Source organism: Hipposideros armiger, unplaced genomic scaffold (genome assembly GCF_001890085.2).
Source record: "Hipposideros armiger isolate ML-2016 unplaced genomic scaffold, ASM189008v1 scaffold_1, whole genome shotgun sequence".
Lineage (NCBI taxonomy): Eukaryota > Metazoa > Chordata > Mammalia > Chiroptera > Hipposideridae > Hipposideros > Hipposideros armiger.
Genome location: NW_017731351.1, coordinates 2,184,959 through 2,204,736, shown reverse-complemented (window position 1 = coordinate 2,204,736; position 19,778 = coordinate 2,184,959). Strand labels below are relative to the sequence as shown.

General features: G+C 35.3%; 1 protein-coding gene across 4 annotated transcripts in view; it reads right to left on the bottom strand.

Annotated features, from left to right (window-relative positions):
* The window catches only part of SCLT1 (sodium channel and clathrin linker 1), a 101,823-nt gene that overhangs the window by 55,806 nt on the left and 26,239 nt on the right, over nt 1-19,778 (bottom strand). For all 4 annotated transcript variants that reach the window (XR_002126342.1, XM_019663462.1, XM_019663584.1 and 1 more), the window contains 2 exons: nt 17,605-17,675; nt 1,282-1,372 (listed from right to left, as the gene is read on the bottom strand). Coding sequence is in view for 3 of the 4 variants with exons in the window: in XM_019663462.1 (XP_019519007.1) it covers nt 1,282-1,372; nt 17,605-17,675 (162 nt within the window). In the remaining variant the exon portion in view is untranslated. The remainder of the gene's footprint in view (nt 1-1,281; nt 1,373-17,604; nt 17,676-19,778) is intronic.

Sequence of the window (19,778 nt, the reverse complement as noted above, 5' to 3'; positions counted from 1 at the left end):
CAGTGTCACTGGCCCTCATATGTGGGATCCGAACCGGGGCCCTCTGGCATCCCAAGCGAGTTCTTAACCATCGCGCCACTCGGCCGGCCCTATTTGTACCATCTTAAAAAAAAACTTCCAGTTCATCCATTCCTGCTTTCTGGTGTCTTAAATATGTTTTACTATACCATTTTAATTTTTCTATTGGCTTTCAGCTATGCCTGTTTGAATTACTTTTTAGGGTTGCTCTAGAGATTATAACATGCATCTTTATCCCAATTTATTTAGACTTAATATTTAATTAGTTTCTGAGAAAACACTGGAACCTTGCAACAGTGTATTCATTTCCATATTCAATCCTAGCCTTTAGTGCCACTGTTGCCATATCTTACATCTGCATACTTTATAAATCCATCAAATACAGTGCTCAGTTCTGCTTTAAAGCAGTCAAGTCTTCTACAGTATTAATAAAAGAAAAATATGTAGATATATTATGTCATATTTACAATTTCTGTTGTTCTTAATTTTTAGTGTATGAGTTGCCATAGGGTGTCATTTCCTTTCAGCCTAAAGAGTTTCCTTCAGCATTTCTGAAGCACGGCTCTGCGAGTGACAACTTCTCTCAGTTTTTGTTTATGTGAAAATGCCTTTATTTTGCCTTCATTTTTGAAGTACAGTTTCACTGGACACAGAATTCTTAGCACTTTTTCGCCTTCAGCACTTCATATATGTTATTCCAATGTTTTCTGTTTCCAGCTTCTTGGTGAGAAGTCAGCCATTACTCCTAGCCGTTCCCCTGTTTATGCCATTTTTCTGTGGCTGCTTTCACATTTCTCTTTAGAATTGGCTGTCAGTGTTGTCATGGTGTATCTAAAAGTGATTTTCTTTGTGTTTGTCCTACTTGGCGTTCACAAGATTCTTGGATCTGCTATCTGCTAATGTTTTCCACCTAATTTTGGAAGTTTTCAGCCATTATTTCTTTAAACATCTTTTCTGCCCAACTTCTGCCTTTGCCTGCTAAATCCAACAGCTGGGCTCACTAAGATTGAATTTCTCTTGACTGTCCCCCACTGCCAACAGTTATGTTTTCCTGTCTAGTAAGTTTTGGTTGAAAATTGGACAACATAATTATTTCCAATTTTATAATTTAAATTCCTAACTTCATATTTTATATTGAGAGGGTAAGTAAATGATTAGTTCATTTTCCAGCAACCCTCTTTAACTCCTAATTTAAATAGAACAACAATAAAACATAGAAAACTAAGCAACAAGCAATTAGTTATTTTACAAATAAGAAAATACCTTCTTTTTCATCTGTTCGTGAAAATCTTCAGTCACTTTAGTTAACTCTTCCACTTTTGCTACTGCAACTCTCAGATCTAACTTGGCTTTCCTAAAATAGGAAGTAAAGTTTTCAAGACCACAAGGAATTAAACAAATTAGAAATTTAAATTTGGTAAAACTCAGTACTAACTTTTGTGTACCTAAAAAGGATTCCTTTATTATTAATAAAATGCATGTGGATGAGGGTGAAGATTAAAAAATACAGATGAATGGGAGGGAGGTGCAAAGTGAGAGTCATGAATATTTTATTTAGATCAACTATATTTTATACTCAAAAATTCAATATATTTTATGCAAAAGACCTTTTATCATGTTAAGACATGATGACAGTGCATAAAACTGAATACCAGTGCAGTAGGAAGAATATAGTTCTGTCTATAGTTTGCTGAACTTTTAGAGTTAGAGAAGAATTGCTGATTGGCCTTTCTATGAAAATGAACCTAAGCTTCAACACTCTGATCATTCCTTAAACATCAGAAGTATGTATTATGTAACTACTGAACATAATGAATTGAAACACACCTCAAAGCAATATATTTACTTTCTTCAGAGATTGTAGTTGCAAAGAACAAAAAAGATAAATTTCTTGAATGTTCTAATAGTATCAAATAAGTTTCAGTATTTCTTAAATCCCCACAGAAAAGTTTTAGAATATGAAGACTTTATGAAACAGGAAAAAAAAAAGATTTTTAATATCATACCAACTAAGCACTAAGTGTGAATACAGAACACTTAGATTATGTAAGAAATATACTTTTTTAGGTAGGAAGCTACTTTAGGAAATGCCCATATTTATATCTTATTTTACATATATCATAAATCATATTTATATATTATAAATTATATTTAATTTGTATATAAAATATATATTATATATATATTATATATTTTAATGTAAATATAATATAAATAAAATATATGTATATGTGTTTATATTTATTTATATATTATATATTATATATTATATATCATATGTCATATATCATATATTATAAATCATATTAGCTGTTGAACATAAATTATTAATGCAAAATTCACAATAAATGTCAATTTATTTACCCTTAACTCTAGCCGTATTTATAATTATATTACTGATTAGCATAAAACACAATAAAATAAATCTAATAATAGCTAAACTATAGTAGGTAGTTATCAGGTTCTAGTAATTGTCCTAAATGCTTTGCAGACATCATCTCAACACAATAAGTCTGTGAATTAAGTACTATTATTGTATCAAACTGAAGTCAAGAAAGTGAAGTTCACAGGTTTACCAGCTTGCCTCAGGATTCACAAATAAGTAATGAAATTAGTATTTAAACAGAGTTCTCTATGGATATACTGTCTACCAAAACATGGTCCCAATAATATTTTATAAGATTATACTATTATAAGATTATAAGAAAATGCTTTGCTTTGCTTTAAATAAATCTAATCTATAAAAATCTGAACTTATCAGACATAAAATGGATTTTTTTCTACTTGCAAAATGATTCACCAAATGACAAAACAAAAATCAACAAAAAACAAAAACTACCTTACACCAATTAATTTAAAATCTATTTTAAGAGTAGAAATAATTCCAGGAGTGGATCTCATCTACTATGTGAATCAATAAATGAGGCTACCAGTTAGAATGTTCTACATATTTTAAAAGGAAAGAAAGGGGATAATAATGCTTGTTCTACTATCTCATGGGGTTGCTGAAAAAGTGGGAAGAGATAATGTACATTAAACTACACTGCAAACTGTAGACAACGATAATGTCATAGCATGATTAAGGAGAAACGTTCTCTGTTAGAAACACAGTGGAGAACCCTGAAGTCCAGAGCCCGGTTCTGTCACCAAGTAATAATGGGGCCTAATGCAATCCATTTCACCACAGGAGTGTCTCAGCAATCTCATGTCCAACAACGGGGAAGTGGTTTATATAACCTTCCAAGACCAAACCTCCATAATAGATGGTTTCCTCATTTCTATCTAATTTGCTCAATGAGTCTACCTCTAAATTTTCTCTCAACTGTGTAATCCATCTCCACTCCCATGCCCAATCTTTGGGCCCATCAATACTTCCCAGGACTATTCCAACAGATTCCAAACTGATCTCTTCACTGCTGGTCTCCTCTTTAATTCATTCTCTATAATGCATCATATCAGCACACAAAAAAATTATCTAGTTACAAAAAGTCTCATTTAATAACGATTTCTGGATTCCCACTTCTTTGGGCACACCATCAGCACAGCTCTGCATGGCTGGCCTCAAAGACTCTCAGGTCATGCCAATTCCCCCGTGAAATTTATGTTCCAGGTATAACTGAGTACTAACATATCTACTCCCTTATAAAATTGGGAATTTATTTAAAAAACTATAGAATGTAAGATCATTAAAGGCAAGGATCACATTTTGTTAATTACTAAATCCTCAGTAGATAGCACAGTACCTAGCATAGAGAAGTAAATGTATGATAAATGAATGAAAGAGAACGCAAAAGGAAATGAGACAGATAATCACAGGTATATCTTGATATTTTACTTAGCTCTTACCTATCCAATTTGATATTCATATGTGGGAATCCTAGAATAATTTTGTGAATAATTAATTCTTCCAAATATATATTTTCTCATTTGAAAAAGAGTCTCTAATTTGAAACAGAATCTCTCTCCCATATAATTAAAAAAAAGAATTCAGGCACTGGTCCTAAGACCAGTTTTTGTAAGTCATTAAAAGTATTCTGAAAGTAAATAAATTATTATGTCTCTTAGAACACACACAAAACACCCTATTTTTTTGGGTAGAAATAAGGAATAGTTTTATATATACTTATTCATTTCTACATTGTTCCACAGGATAGTTAGAAAAGAAGTAAATAGTTAATATCCACCTCTAACATGAAATATTGAAAAACATGTAAGGTTTGTCTTCTAGATCTGGATCGACCACCATAAAAGCCATGTGAACTGGGCCAATCACAATCTCTCTGAGTCTCAGAATTATAACTATAAGATAGAGACAAGACAATTTTCTTGCATAGCTCACAAAATTATCATAAAGTTCAAGTAAGTTAGTGCATATTAAAGCACTTAACAAACTTTACTGTAGTTTTTACAAATGCAAGCTATCATCATAATCTTCCCTTTTTTTTTTTTTGCATTTTAAGTTGTCAGAAACTGTGTCGTATAGAGTTACTCCACAGCTGGATTGAGGAAGCTTGGGGGATACCTGAATGTCTGGCCTTGACTCTTGGCCAAAAACAGAAAAGCGGGATTTATGATGTGCTGCTTAAAGTCTGAATCTCTTCTGGTAATCCCCAATCAGGATTTCTTTACTGATGGTTTTCACCTGGTATATCTGGTTAGACAGCCAGGCCAGACTGTGTGACCAGAGGGGACGAAAAAGACCCCAGCGGGAACTGCTGCTTGGAGCTTTCCTGAAGCCAAGATTCATGGCGCACATGTTGGTAGTTCAGTCTAGAGACAAAGCATGTCTTTGTATGAATCGAGACCCTGGGGTGCTGTGCCTGGATGTCACTGGGCCCCCTATGCTTGCCTATGCTCGTTTTTCTGCTGCATGATGATATCCTTTGTCTTTAAATAAAAGATTTATATGAGGATGCTCTGTGGGGTCTTGTGAGTCCTTTCAAATACACAAACTTTGAATCTTAAAGGAACCAACAAAAACAATCCTAATTTTATTTAATGAAGGAACTTTAATAACTATATGTTTATACTATTTTACATGCAAATGTTTTAGACAGATGTGTGCTTATGTACATAATTATATTAAAATAGTTTCCATTTTAGAAAAACAAATTTGATAAAAAATAACTAGTTAAAGATTAACAATCTTGATGTCATGACTACCCATATATTTTATTTTTGCCCCAAAGGTATATTTTAAAAAGCACAGTATTTCATTTTCAGGTATACTTCCTCATCAAACAATTTAAAATTCCTGGGATTTTTCTTTAATGTAATTTTTCATTATTTATAAAAAACAAAGGTTTGCTCTGTTAAGCAAAGTATAACTAAGTATAACATAAAAGGCAGGATGTATAGTACTATACTTAAATTATAGCATTAACTTGGACACAAATTAAAATGCTTTCATTATCATTAAATTCTTCTGGGATTTAACATGAAATACAATGAGTCTATTTTAAGATAAATTTTTATGTTTTTTTTATAGCCTCATATCAAATTCTAGAAATGTTTACAATATTTCTTTCATACAATCAAAAATGGTAAGATTCCAAGAGACATAAAATGCAGTTTTTACTGACTTGATATATATTCTAATTTTTTTCTTTAAAATAAAAGAAAAATGCATACCTAAGGTACTTTAATAAGTACTACTGTCATTATTCAGCAATACATTATCCAACCATTTATGCTTAAAAATTTTAGAAAATCTCCAAACATAACTTTAGATAAAGTTCTGAAATTTTAAGATTATTTCTGCTTTAGGAAACTGTTGGTGAATAGTAAAACTGAAAGGTTCCATTTTAATTTGTTTCTCCTTTCAATCTTTATTGGCTCCCTAGTGATTAAATCTACTCAAAAGACAAACCTACAAAGAAAGTCTAAAAACAATGGGTATTAATAGTCCATGCACTAAGCTGTCAGAACTTTAAAATATATGCTCTTTGGCCTTTAAAACTATAATTCAATTTAATATTTTTATATAATAAAAATACAATTTAAGGTAGTTCAAAATTCTAATTTCTATATTAGAATATAGTTTTCTAATATACTAGCAGGAGTGCTCTATACCGTCTGTGTATGAAAGGATGCTTTTTGCAACTACACATGCGTGGGCTCCGAGTCTCATTCATTCAGAGTGTCTGGCGGGCGGTACCCGGTCGCAACGTTTCTCAGACTCTACAGGTGACTCTGATGTACAGTCACTGTCTTAGACTGTACAGGATAACTACACAATCAACATGTTCATCTTTACAAAAAGACTGCGAACAATGATTACAAATATAGCTTTATAGTCAGACATTGGGTAGCACTGACAAACTGAAGAACATATTAATTTATTTTCTGTTATTAAGTAGACTTATGCAATGGACATGCTCAAACATGTTTACCAAGTGCTGTGATGTCTGAGACATACACTTTTTTTTGTAAAGTATTAATAGTACACAACATACAAAGATAGGTGACATACAGTAATCTTTAGGTGTGCCACGCAGCATATTTTAAGTATCACAAAAGATTAAAATCAAGTTTTATGATTTAAGTAGGCGGCGTATTTGCATTTAGTTCAGAGAAAATTGAAGTGGGAGGTATTTATAATAAGAATTGGCAGAAGAATGGTAAATCTCACAAGCAGAGATACAGACAGAGTGTCAGGAAGGAGAAAATAAGTGCCAGCGTAAAAGGTGAGAAACCAGGGCCTATTTAGGGAAGACGGGAAATAAGACTGGCAAGGCGACGGGGCCTCACCTGACGAGGTAAGTAACCTGTATTAGTTTAAAGGCAACGCGAAGCTGCTTGAGCAGTGGGATCAGAGCTGCACTTGAGGAATTTGAACTTGACATTTGTGAAAAGAGTGAACTAGAAAGCTAGTCCTGTCTGTCTCTAACCAAAAACCAGCAAGTGGCAGGAGAACCCTAAACTAGAGGGACGGCCTCACTGAACAGGCAGTTCCACTGGGGGAGGCGGCACAGACTTTAGAAAGACATAATTGAACAGGTTCCATCCACTCATTCTTGGAACAAATATTTGCTGAACGCTGAGAGTATGCTAGGCATTGTGAATCCAGTCTGGACATAGTTGCCTTTCGAGGGCTGGCGGCACGTTCAATGTTTTTTGTTTTTTTTTAAACTGTCTGTCAGGAGCACTAGACTTACTGTATTGAGTGCCTTCCGAAACTGTACCAAGCACTGGTGTCAGCACCGGTGATGCAGTGGTGAGCAAGGGACGCAAAGCCCAGTCCTCATGAAGCTTACACTGTAGTAGAGGGAGGCAGACAGTAAATATGTAAAGGAATAAATGAGGTAGTTTCAGAAAGTGATAATCCTATGAAGCAAATGATACAAAATGAGAGAGATGTGTGTCATCAGGACACTCAATCTAAGAAAGAGATATTTGAGCTAAGGCTTAAAGGACAATGAAAGAAAATCAAGGGCGCAAGTTACAGGCAGAGTGAATTAACAATAAATGAAAGAGTACGGGAAAGGCCCTCACGGGAATGCTCACTAGCGGGGGTGCATCCCAGAGAGACGGTGGAAGAGCACGGCAGAGCGGAAAGCAGAGGTCAGGCCACGTAAGTGCCTTCGGGGCATAGTAGGAATTTTGGAATGAGTTCCAGTTGCCGTGAGAGTCCTGAGTTTTAAGCAGGTGAGTGATATGATTTGTTTTATGCTTTGAGAAGGCTCCTTGGGTCGATGTGTGCATAATGAATTATAGTGAGGTAAGAGTGAATGCTGTGAGACCAGGCAGGAGGCAACTGCCAGAGACAGCGATGGCTTGGGGTAGAGGTGACAGTGGTGATGGCTGGCTTTGTGATAATATGGACACAGAGCCAACATGACTTGGATGTGGGGGGAAAGTAAAAGAGAGGAATCACGCAAAATTCCTAGTTTGGTGACGGTTTTAGCTACTAAGATGGGGAAGATTTCCACGCCTTGCTTCAATCACAGTAGGTCCACTTTTATCAGTTTTTTATTTTGGGGTTCTATGTATAAGATTTTTTAAAAAGGATTCTGCTGCTAAAAAATAAAGTTTGAAAATGACTGCCCTAGCAATTCAAGTCTAGTGCCCAAAAAAGTAATCGAGGCCAGAGGTATATATTTGGTAATTATTATTATTATTATTATTATTATTATTGAGAGGAAAGTTTAAGTTGGGTGAGGTAGATGTGATCATCTAAGGAAGGGGGAAAAATGTGTAACATGGCTAGAAATTTAAGAAGGATCTACTTTCAGTAAGCAGGATAAGGAAATGGCAAACGCAAAGGCCACAAAAGTCAGAGAAGAAACCAGGACGCAAATACAAAAAACCTCTGAGAGAAATGTTCAAGAAGGGCAGAAAATCGCAGTCAAGGAGAATCAATAACCAAGGAGAACCGAGGACTTGAAGGCAAAAAGGTACCATTAACCTTGAGGAGAAGAAGAACAGGGAGGTAGGATCAAATCCAAATTGAAAGAAATTCCAAAGACAGACTACAGCAAACACAGACTCTCTCCAAGCAGTTTTAAAGAATGGAAAGGAGAAAATATAGTAATCTGAGGAACCATCAGAAGAGATCTATCTATTTGAGGTCTTGCAAGAACCCCACAAAAGACAGACTAAGATTTAAAAAAGGAATGGGTATAACTGATGGAACAAGATATAAGAAGAAATTTGGGGTTGTATAGTTGGCAAGAAATGGGGATATAACTTAACAGAAAGGAAGGAAAAGAAAGGAATGTTTCATCTGGTGCTAGGAGTTACAGCAGCAACATAGGTAAGATTTTCCAGAGCTAGGGAGGGAAATATCTACTGTCTATTTATTACATTAATACCAGCTCCCAAATCTACAAGCATCTGCTTTGTAAATATACAAGCCTATGCACTTGGGTAGGCTGGATCCTAGAGTAGAATGGAGGAAAGCAAAGATACTAAGAGTTACAGATACTGCAACAGTGCAACTGAAGTTCATTGCGGGAAGCAACCTGCTCAAGACGATCAGCCGGAGCCAGAATACAAAACAGGAAATAAAAAATAAGAATACAAAGCTAGAGCTGTCTGACTTCAAATCCTATGCCTTTTATACTTCACACTACACAGAAGCACATGTTTATGTGTATAACTGTGGAGTATTTGCATAAGAAAATTATAATTATCGATAAAATACATATTTTGAAATAAACCAGTTATCAACTATGAGAGGCAAAAGTTCCAAACAATGGAATTATGAATTTGTTCCTACTCTTGATCTCTATGTTGTGGAAGTAAAGTCTAATATTCTTCTTTCTTCCCCTTAAAGATTAAGAGGGAAAAATAAACACATTGGAATAATGGGTAAATTTAAGTAAAACAGTGTAAAGAGACAGGAAAATGACAGCAAAGCCCTATTTCTTAAAACATGTTTTCTACGCTCAGAAAACTGGCTGCCAACACATAAGGAACTGTGGCAATTCTTCTGACTAAGCACATCTGCTCAGGGCCGTTTCTCACATGGGATAGTTTCCAAGAGACACTATGAATCAAATAGAGTGATCCATGAATTCCAGATTTCCATAGCATTCTCACAAGAGAAGACACAATATTATTCAAATGGGAATATAAAACATCTGAGAAAACTCTGGTATCTCAGCTACAATAAAACTATTACTTGGCAACAATACATACATATTTAAAAAAAAAAGATATTATATAAAAATTATCAGCCCATACAATATTTTTAAATAAAAAGTATGCATTTGTAAAAAAAGATTAAAAATGAATATAATACCTATACACAGACTGTGACTTATATAATTTAGCTTTTGATGCATTAAACATAAGAGTGATATCAAGAATTGTACGAATACCACATCGTTCTTATGTTCTTCAATAAAATGACTTATTTAAAAATCATTTCATTATCGCATTTTAAAGATTTCCTGGATTTTATTTCATATTTGAATAGAACACTAAACATAAAAAAATACTTACATGTATCTATCACACATTCAGATTTTGAGATGATTGGTACTAAAAGCAGGTTTCAAAGTCAGTTTAGCTTGAAGCCTGGATCCATAACGGGAAACACTGAAAATCATTTAATTTATTCCGCACAGCTACTACTAATTATATTTAAAATGGTTTTCTCCAGGTGTGTTGTTTTGGAAATCAAACTACCAAGCAGCCACACATTACTGCATAGCAGAAAATAAGACCTAATTTTCCTAAATAATGAGTCCAAGACAAGTGCTGTGCCCCACAAGATCAATGGCAAAATGCACAAATAGAAAACCTACATAAATTAGTTTAGATTTGCCCCTCCAATGAAGCACAATTTAATCAATTATTTAATTAACTGACTTAAGCACTCAAAAAATATTTGTTGAGCACTGTGCTCGATGACAGCAAGATGAAAATGACTAAATTATGACCCATACCTTTAAGGAGCTTAAAAATGAGTGAAGACTGATTTGTAAAGAATTAAGTATATAAAGTGTTTAAAATGCTCCGAGAGGTGTTTCTGCAGTCTTCATCTGAGGCACAAAGGAAGGCATGTTCGGTTCTACCCAGAGAGGAAGACCATAAAGATTCAGAAAAAGATTTCTATAACATACGACACTTGAGCTGAACACTGAAAGTTGAGATGATATTTATCAGAGAAGGGCATTTTAGGCAGCCTGAACAATGTGAGCAAAAGTAGGCGGTTATGAAAATACTTACTATGGCTTGTTGGGAAAACTAAAAATAGTTCACAAAATTGAGGTTGGGAGTGACAAGATATAAAGTATGCCAGGGGTCAAGTCATAGAAGACTACATCATGCGGAGTAATTGGGATTATATCCTACAGGCATCTAGTAGCCACTGAAGGACAGTGACATGATCAGGTTCGATTTTAGAAAGATCATTTTGATGACAGTATGAAAAAGGAAGATGGGGAAGGAGTAAGCCAATTTGGAGGTTCCTCAGAGATGATGGACTGGGCAAAGGCGATAACTCTACAGTGATGTAGAAGTGAAGGATCTGAGACATTTAGAAGGTAGAGTTGAGACAGAAAAGAATACAGGATGCCTCCAGCTTTCTGAGGCAGGAACTGGATGAGGCCATTCGCAAATATAAAGACAAGGATCAGGATATATGATCATTAGCTCAGTGTGGCCCCTGCTGGGTTTCCAGTGCCTCTGAGCTATCTGGGTGGAGATAACCAGGAGAACCCTGAGCTAGAAAAATGTAATGGGGTCCCATCTTCGTAGAGACTGCTGAAGCCACAAAAGTGTGCTTGAGATGAAATGGGTCAAATTAAAACAATCTGAGGCTATCATGTCATACATACACTTACTAAAGATCATTTCTACTCTTGGAGCACACTTGTGTAAGTTTAAGTTCTCAATAAATATAAAATAAATTGATTGCCAAGTTAGATTCTTTATAAGAAGATAATATCTATATCTGTTAATGATATAATTCTCCATGACTAATATTTTTTTTAAATAAACATTCTGATGATGCCACTCTGATGAGAGGGTGATACAGACCCCCATGCAAATGCTTTATCAGTCTCCATTGCCCATCCTTTGACCAAAATATGGGTTATTCCTGAAAGTTATATACAAATGACAATCCTTCCCTTCAGAGACTTTACAAGGTAGATGCAAAATCTGAGCAGACATGACTTGAAAAATAATTGTTTTCATAACTCAGCTGGATATACATTAGAAGCAAATACATGTGATGAAAAAGCACCTAGAGAGAAATAGCACAAAATTTGTTTAAATGAATAAATGCTGAGTAGATCCACAAGAAGAGTAAAAATCTGGTGGAATGAATAAGTCTTCCTGAAGAAAGCAGGTTTTAAGCAGGTTTAGAAAGTTATGAAGTTTCTGACAAACAGAATAATGATCAAAGGCGAAAAAGAAGAAACCAAAAGTTCTTCCATGAGTAACAGCAAAATTAATAAAGAAACATAGCAGTTTGTACATAACTAGAGGGTGGAGAAAACCCGGTGAATGAAGGTTCTTAGAAAATAGGCTGAAGAGTTTAATCTGCTATGACAGGGGTCTCACCAGAAACTCTCCAAAAGGAAAATGATAAAAAGCTTTAATTATAAATTCACATGATTCTAATTTTTTGTACCATAACATCAGACAACAAATAAAACTAATATGCTTTCAACACAAGTACAAACTTAACGCTAGTGTTTAAAGAGTTTCAGATTTAGTTATTCTTGGCATGGTTATGTAGAGCATCTCAAAACCTAACTTCTGGTAATGTCAATATGCCCATCATTCAGAATCTGTCAAACGTGAAAGCAACACTCATCCCTAAAAGAAGCATCTGTTTATCCTTATGTTCCTCCAAGGCTGTGACAGGAAAAGCAAGCATAGTTTTATGTATACACTCTGAATTGCTTAATGTTAAGCTAAGGATATACTGCCAGTAAATATTATGGACAATTAAATTTAAGACCTTTTAGGCTTAGAAAACCACAACTAGTTTTATCAATCTGTAATCTGAACTGATAATCTTTAGGCTTGCATGTCTAAAAGCCAAAGGAAACGTCCATGCAAATGTCAAAAAACAATGTATATCCAGCCTCTCTTTAACAAGCAGCTCTCATTATTGACTTCTTCGCTGCTGTGAATACTGCCTGAGAGCCAGGTATAGAAACTCACTAGATTACCAATTATGAGACGCGAGTTCTAATTTGGCTCCTCCATGAATTTGCGTGCAACCCTGAACAAGCCAATTTCTGAGCCTTTGGTTCAGTTTCCTTTCTTCTACAGAATTAGGAACTAAGATGATCATTATGATAACTTTACCAATAAAATTACAAGTTTCTTCCCCTGTCTTTTATCCTAAGATCAAGTTCTGCCCATTTTTCCTATACAAAATCTTTTATATGTATTTTTATTTTCTATTTTCACTGTCATCATATGATTGAAGGTCTTTATGAACCAATTTCCTTACTCATCTTCCTTCCAGGATCTCCACACTCTGATTTATCCTACATACATCACGCATCTTGCATTCTTTTTCCTCTTCCACTCTTTTCTAAACCTAGAAGCAGACTTGAGTTAATCACAGTATTCTTTCCATGGCCATTGTCATTAGCTGTGAAAGACTGCTCTCATTTATTTATTTTTCCCTGTTCATTCACAATCCCTCTCTCATTCCATTCATTTTGTAGATTCATATTAAAATGTGATATATCTTTGATTATATATATATACCTGTGTGTGTGTGTGTGTGTGTGTGTGTGTGTGTGTGTGTGTGTATGGTAAAATATATATATTTGCATATATGTGTTTTTGTGCTATAGATCCTATCTCTTTTTACTTTTTAAATACAAACCTTGTTTTCCTTAATTATATCTATGTTGCTGTAATTACATCTTTAAATGTAAATACATGTTTCTAAACGATGCATAGTATTCATAGGATCCAATTAGCACATTTTACCTAACCATTTCCTTGGTGACAAACACCGAGGCTGCTGCAACAATCCCCTACTTCTAAAAATAGTCTTATTCCACAGAGACAATCACTAACTTGAGGTTAGGGTATATCATTCCTGGAAATGTTTTTATTTTATTCTTTTATAATATACACACACAACATATAGACATTTCATGTTTTTACTATATATGAGCATGTTGATATGGATATATACCTCTAAATATATATGGATATATAATTAAAAAATATATGCACAATCAATAACACAATTACTTAAAACACTTAAAATGTATATAAATTGTATCATACTTTAATCTTCTTTTGCACCTTGTTATTACAGTCCACATTACATTTTTGACATTGATAACTAGGTGTGAAGAAGTATCACATTATTTCAACATGCATTTTCCTGATTGCTATGACTTTTGAAATGTTTGTTCATATCCTTTGCTCAATGTCCTATGGATTTTTAGTTATTATGAATGATGCTCAGTTATGTATCCTCAACACTAACGTACTGTCAGTTATATGCATTGCAAATGTCTTCTCACAGACTGTGGGTTGTCTTTTCATTTGACTTATATTGATTTTTGAAACAGAAGTTTTATATTTTAACATAGTTAAATATCAATCTTTTTCTTTTTGGTTTGCATTTAAATTTTGATTAAGAAATGACTTCCTAGCAAAATGTAAAAAATATTTTTTTGACATTTTAAAACAAAATTTGTAAAGTTTTGCAGATTACATTTAGGTATTTAATCCATAAAACCCTATAAATATCTAAATGTGAAAAGCAAAATTTTAAAGACTTTTTCATAGATAACAACCATTCCTAACACAATTATTTCCCTATTTATTTATAATGCCACCTCTGCTATATATCAAACTTCTATACATGTGTTTTGTTCTGTTCTATTCTGCCAAATTCACATTCTTAAAAAAAAATTTAATTCTTTTATGGAATGGTCTTGGTAACTGACACTTTACTATTTCATATGTTAGGATTAATTTATCAAGTTTCTGTCACACATATACACATACACACAAACTATAAGGGTTTTAATACAAATTATACTGATGTTAATTTTAAAGATTTGGAAAGACATATTCTCAATCCAGAATTTAATCTATCCAAGTATAGCAGTTCCAAATTTTCCACTTAGTTGTTCTGTATACAGTGATACCTTGGTTTGGGAGCATAATTTGTTCCGGAAACAAACTACTTGTATTGCAAGACATCGCTCATTTACCAAGTTAAAATGTATTAGAAATGCTTGCTCGTCTTGCAGAACACTCGCAAATCACGTTACTTGCAATCCAAGGTATTACTGTATCTTCTATTTCTTTGCTAAGACTTCCCGTTTCTTTGTTGGGAATATCTATTTTTAAATTTCTTTCAAGCTTCTTCATAATTGCTCATTGATGCATTTTTATGTAGCTATTTAAAAATTTTGTCAAATAATTTGAACATCTCTGTACTTTAAGTGTTGGTTCTGATTGTCCTTTTCATTCTAGTTGAGATTGTCCTGATGCTTGGCATGATGTGAGTGATTTTTGATAGAAACCTAGACATTTTGGATATTATGTTATGAGACTGCATATTATTTAAATGCATTTTAACTTATTTCCTCTGATGCCTTTCCTTTGAGGTAAGGGGGGCTGTCTTCTCACCGCTAGGTAGGGGTGGAAGTCCAGGTTCCCCACCAGGTCTTTGCTGACATGGGTACAGGTAGGTCCCCAGTTTTTTCTGTGGTACCTGTCTGGAGTAAAGAGGTTATGTCTAGAAGTTTTTTGTCATTCTTGGCTGCCCCTTATCTGGTCCTCTGGCTACAGCAAGAAGGCTTTTATTTTTTTTTCTGTGATCGCTGCTGTTGACAATTTGCTGGCTTCTTCAGATATATGAGGCAAAAAACCCAAACCCAAATCCAAGTCCAAACCAAAAAAACCAGGAAGTGCAGTGGTGTTACTCTCAGATCCTGATGTACCTAGCCAATCTGCTTTGTTCTCTCTACCTTTCAGTCTTTCTTCCTATGTTTATTTTGTAGATAATGTCCTGAGGTTTTAGTTGTACTTAGCAGGAAGAACAGGCAAAAATACTGCTCCATCTTCCTGCCCATTGATTTTTAATAAAAATGGGTACTATTGTATAATTAAAAACCTAGTTAAACCTTATTTTCCTCCTTTACTTGATAAGGTACGATTGCTAATAATGCTCAGAACACTTATATACTACTTTGGCTATTTACCTGATAACCCTGCCTAATAGCCAGGTAGAACATCAAGCACTTCGGCTAAATGTGGCATATCTTGATGCCATGAAAGTCATCTTGCAAAAGGCACTAACACAGGTAGAAAGAAAGGAGAGTGGCCATTTTTGAAACCCGCCACAGTTCCTATAAGTGTGAATCTGTTCTGGCCTCTCTAACTTGTTCAGTTTGTCTGTCCTTTTTCTAATCCGATCTTACTTTTGCTTTACAGTGTCTGGTGCGGTAAGACACCAACCCCAGCTTAATCTTCCTCTTCAGAACTGTTCTGTCTATTCTTGACCTTTTGTGTATCTACATAAGTTTTAGAACAAACTTTTTAAATGCTACAAATCCTGCTGAGTTTTTGACTGGAATTGCATTGAATGTCATCAACATTTTAAGCTAGGCACAAATATGCTTCTTGATTTCCAAGGTTATCGGAGTTATCTAGATATCTTCTTGTTATTTATTTACAACTTAACAGCAGTGTCATAAGAAACTGTGGTTTATGTTAAAAGAATCCCTGGAACATTAAGAATTCTTTTACTGCCCAGAATCATTTCAATGTTTTTTAATGATTTGTATAGATATGAAAAGAAAGTAGATTCTGAAGTACACTTGTTAAAACCACAATGACCTTTGTAGTGGGTTGAATGGCGCCCCCTTAAAATTCAAGTCCACCCAGACCCTTCTTTGGAAACAGGGTCTTTGCAGATCAGATGTAATTAAGGTAAGGGTCTCAAGATGAATCATCTTGATTAGGATGGGCTTTAAATCCTATGACTTGTGTCCTGAGGAGAGAACACACAAAGGGACACAGAGAACAAGGCCGTGTGACGGTGAAGGTAGGAAGGCAGTGGAGTTGTGCTGCCATGAGCCAAGGACTCCCTAAGGCCACCAGCAACTGCAGGGGCAAGATTCCTCCCCAGGGCCTCCAAAGGGAGGTTGGTCCTACATACTTCCTGATTTCACATTTCTGGCCTCCAGAACTATGAGAGAATAAATTTCTGTTGTTTTAAGCCACCAAGTTGATGGCAATTTGTCATGGAAGCTGGGACACGAATACGAACTCTGTGTTGCTAAATTCCGGGGTCAGTTCTCAGAGCTCATCCTACTGTATCTATGAATACCATAAGCACTTGACTCAGCAATCACTCCTTCCTCCTTGATCTACTTCCTTCACTAGGCTTTCAAAACACCACACTCCCTGTATTCTCCTGGTCTCTTCTCAGCCTCTTTTGGTGATTCTTCCTCTTTTCCCTGACTTCTCAGAGCTCAGTCATAGGTTCTTGTCTCTTTTCTATCTACATCATGATTTGAGGAGGTTTCTAAATGCCTGCGTCATGAACAAAGCCTTATATGACTACATTCCCTAATTTTAAGTATTATGACTGCGAGGAACAAAAAGCGAAAAGAATTTTGGTCATTTGTACCGTTTCCTGTGAAGTTTACTAATGCAATGATTATTAAATCACTGGACCACTATATATGTACAGTATTAAGTTGCCTGATACTAAAAACTCCTCTCTTCCTCTTCCTCTTCCCTGGCTCACTTCCCCACTCCCCTACTGGTGCTCCCTGATATTATCTTTAAATAAATTACATGCTTTGGAACGCTATTCTCATGGTCTCCTTATGAGGGAATCCAAAGAACCGCATGTATAGACAATTTTTTGTACGGGGATTGATTTTCTTCCATAAGCACTGGTTTCACCATCATAAAATATCCCTTCACATATATATTACAGTTGCCTCCTGACGAATAGTTTTGATTTCAGGCTCTTCCCATTCCAACAGATCACACATACAGAAAGCTATTGACAGAAGCTTAAAAGAGAGGGAAAAAAACATCCATGGGAAAAAGTATGGCATCATCAGTTCCCCTGAAGAAAAATAATACTAAAATAACAAAATTCAGTTTTGAAAATACCTAAGTTGTTTTCGGAGTTGCTCGATTTCCACTGTTTGCTCAGTTACTGTTTTCAGAAAGTGTTGGTTAGTCTGCCACAAGAAAAAAAAAAACATTCGTTGTTAGAACATTTAAAACTACATCTCTAAAGATTATCTATAGGGCATTTAAGAAGAAAAAATAAAATGAAGACATGATAATGATTAGATTTTTTGAGGGTACAACGTAACCCTAGCCATCTGTCCTCTTGTTACTACTTCAGTGGACACCCACCTCACCCCAGTACGAGCACCTGCATTTCTGTGTCTTAAGCCTTCCCTGGCCACCTAGGCTCCTTTGCTCACCTGTCTGTGCAAAGGCTACAGGTGCTGTAGAGTTCACATCCCGTCTGCTCTGGAAGAGCCTGATAACAATGACTGAAGGGAACGTGTGTGTCAATACCCCAACCTCTCAAGTCCCCTGAGTGTTCTAGGTGGGAACTAGGAGGCTGGCACATTCTGAGCCGTGGGTTCTACAGTGGCTCCAGAGTTCATCAACGGGTTTAGTTTTCAGTTATCCACAGTGGTAATTTGCTTGACTGTTAAAAACCCTTCACTGTTTGCCTTCCCTTCCCTTCCCCTGTCCTCTACTGGTGCTCCCTGGTATTATATCCTAAATCAACAACATGCTTTGGACCCTTTCCTCATGGTCTGCTTGTGAAGGAAACTAAAGTAAGACATGAAGCAGTTTTCCAAGTGTACAAAATTTTTTCCTAAGGGAATTGCTTTTCTTCCATAAGTGCTGGTTTTACCATGATGGTGAAAATATCTTTCTCTATATGCTTTGTATGGAAAGTCACGTAGATTATAATTACCTCCTAACTCATGGTCTTGGTTTTAGTCTCTTCTCATCTCAGATCACACATATACCTCTCCAACCAAAGTCCTGGAGACAATTTTCATTGTGCTTCTCTCAGCCTCTATCCAATTTCATTGACTTCATATATTTTTTTTATTAGTTTCAGGTGTACAAAACACTATTTTTAATACACTGTTGTATTTCCCTCTGCCTGGGATGTCCTCATGCTACCAGCACGCATCCCTCCCACACTCTAAGGCAGAATTAATTGTTTCCTTTTTGCATTTTGATAAAACTTTATATGTATTATACTTAAACACTATATTTAAAGTTTATGTGTTCCTGGCTACAATATGAGTCTCTCTTTGAGAATCAGCTTCTTCCGGAACTCCCAGTGTCTGGCACATAATTTGGTACATTTCAGTACTTACACCTTTGAGGAATAAATGAATGAATGTCTTTATGAGATGAAAGAAAGCCTTCAGACTGCATCATTATCTTTATCTTGGGAAGTAGACTACTGCAGACTAGCACTTGAGTATTCAATTCACAGACCACCATTTAAGAGACAAACTATCACATGCGAAGAGAGGAGGATATCATAGTAAGTAGGTAAATTATACCACACCAGGAAAGTTAAAAAAGAAAAAAACCCCAATAAAAACTGGGTGTAATATTGGGCATGAATTAGGAAAGACATAATGGTTATATGCAAATAACTGAAGGGCTGACTTGAACAAGTGAGCTTGTTCTATATTACGCCAAAAGATAAGACTGTAAATCAGCGTAAGGAAATCTGATGAGCGATTTTTAGTTTTCCAATAATCCGAATTCAAAGAAAAAGGCTGTTAGGGGCAGTGATAATCTCTCTTACAGGGGATATTCAAAGCAGAGGCTAGATGATCACCTAACTGAAAAGCATTTAATAGAAGGATGTTTCTATCATTTGGGGCTATAGATGACCTTTAATATAATTTCAAATTCTCCTGTGAAGCTATCTCAGTGACTTCATCCCAAACTGATCCATGTCTCTGAATTCCTCTATAATGTCCACAAGGCATCGTTAATGTTTTATTATATATATACTGTCTTGGCACAAGTATAATTAACGCGTGTGTTTGTTACTATTTGGGAGCACCTTAAAGACAAATCATGGTGAATAATTAGTGGAAGTTTAAATTGGAATCATGTATTTTAGGGAGCTAGTGTTGGGAACTAACACACTTCACTTGGCAGCAGTGCTGGTGGGAGCTGAAAACAGCGTGTGAATACGGCCTTTTTGCTCTGTATTTGTGATGAGATACAAACTTGGAAGGTTCATAGAATCCGGAGATTCATAAAGGTCCAAGTAAGCATCC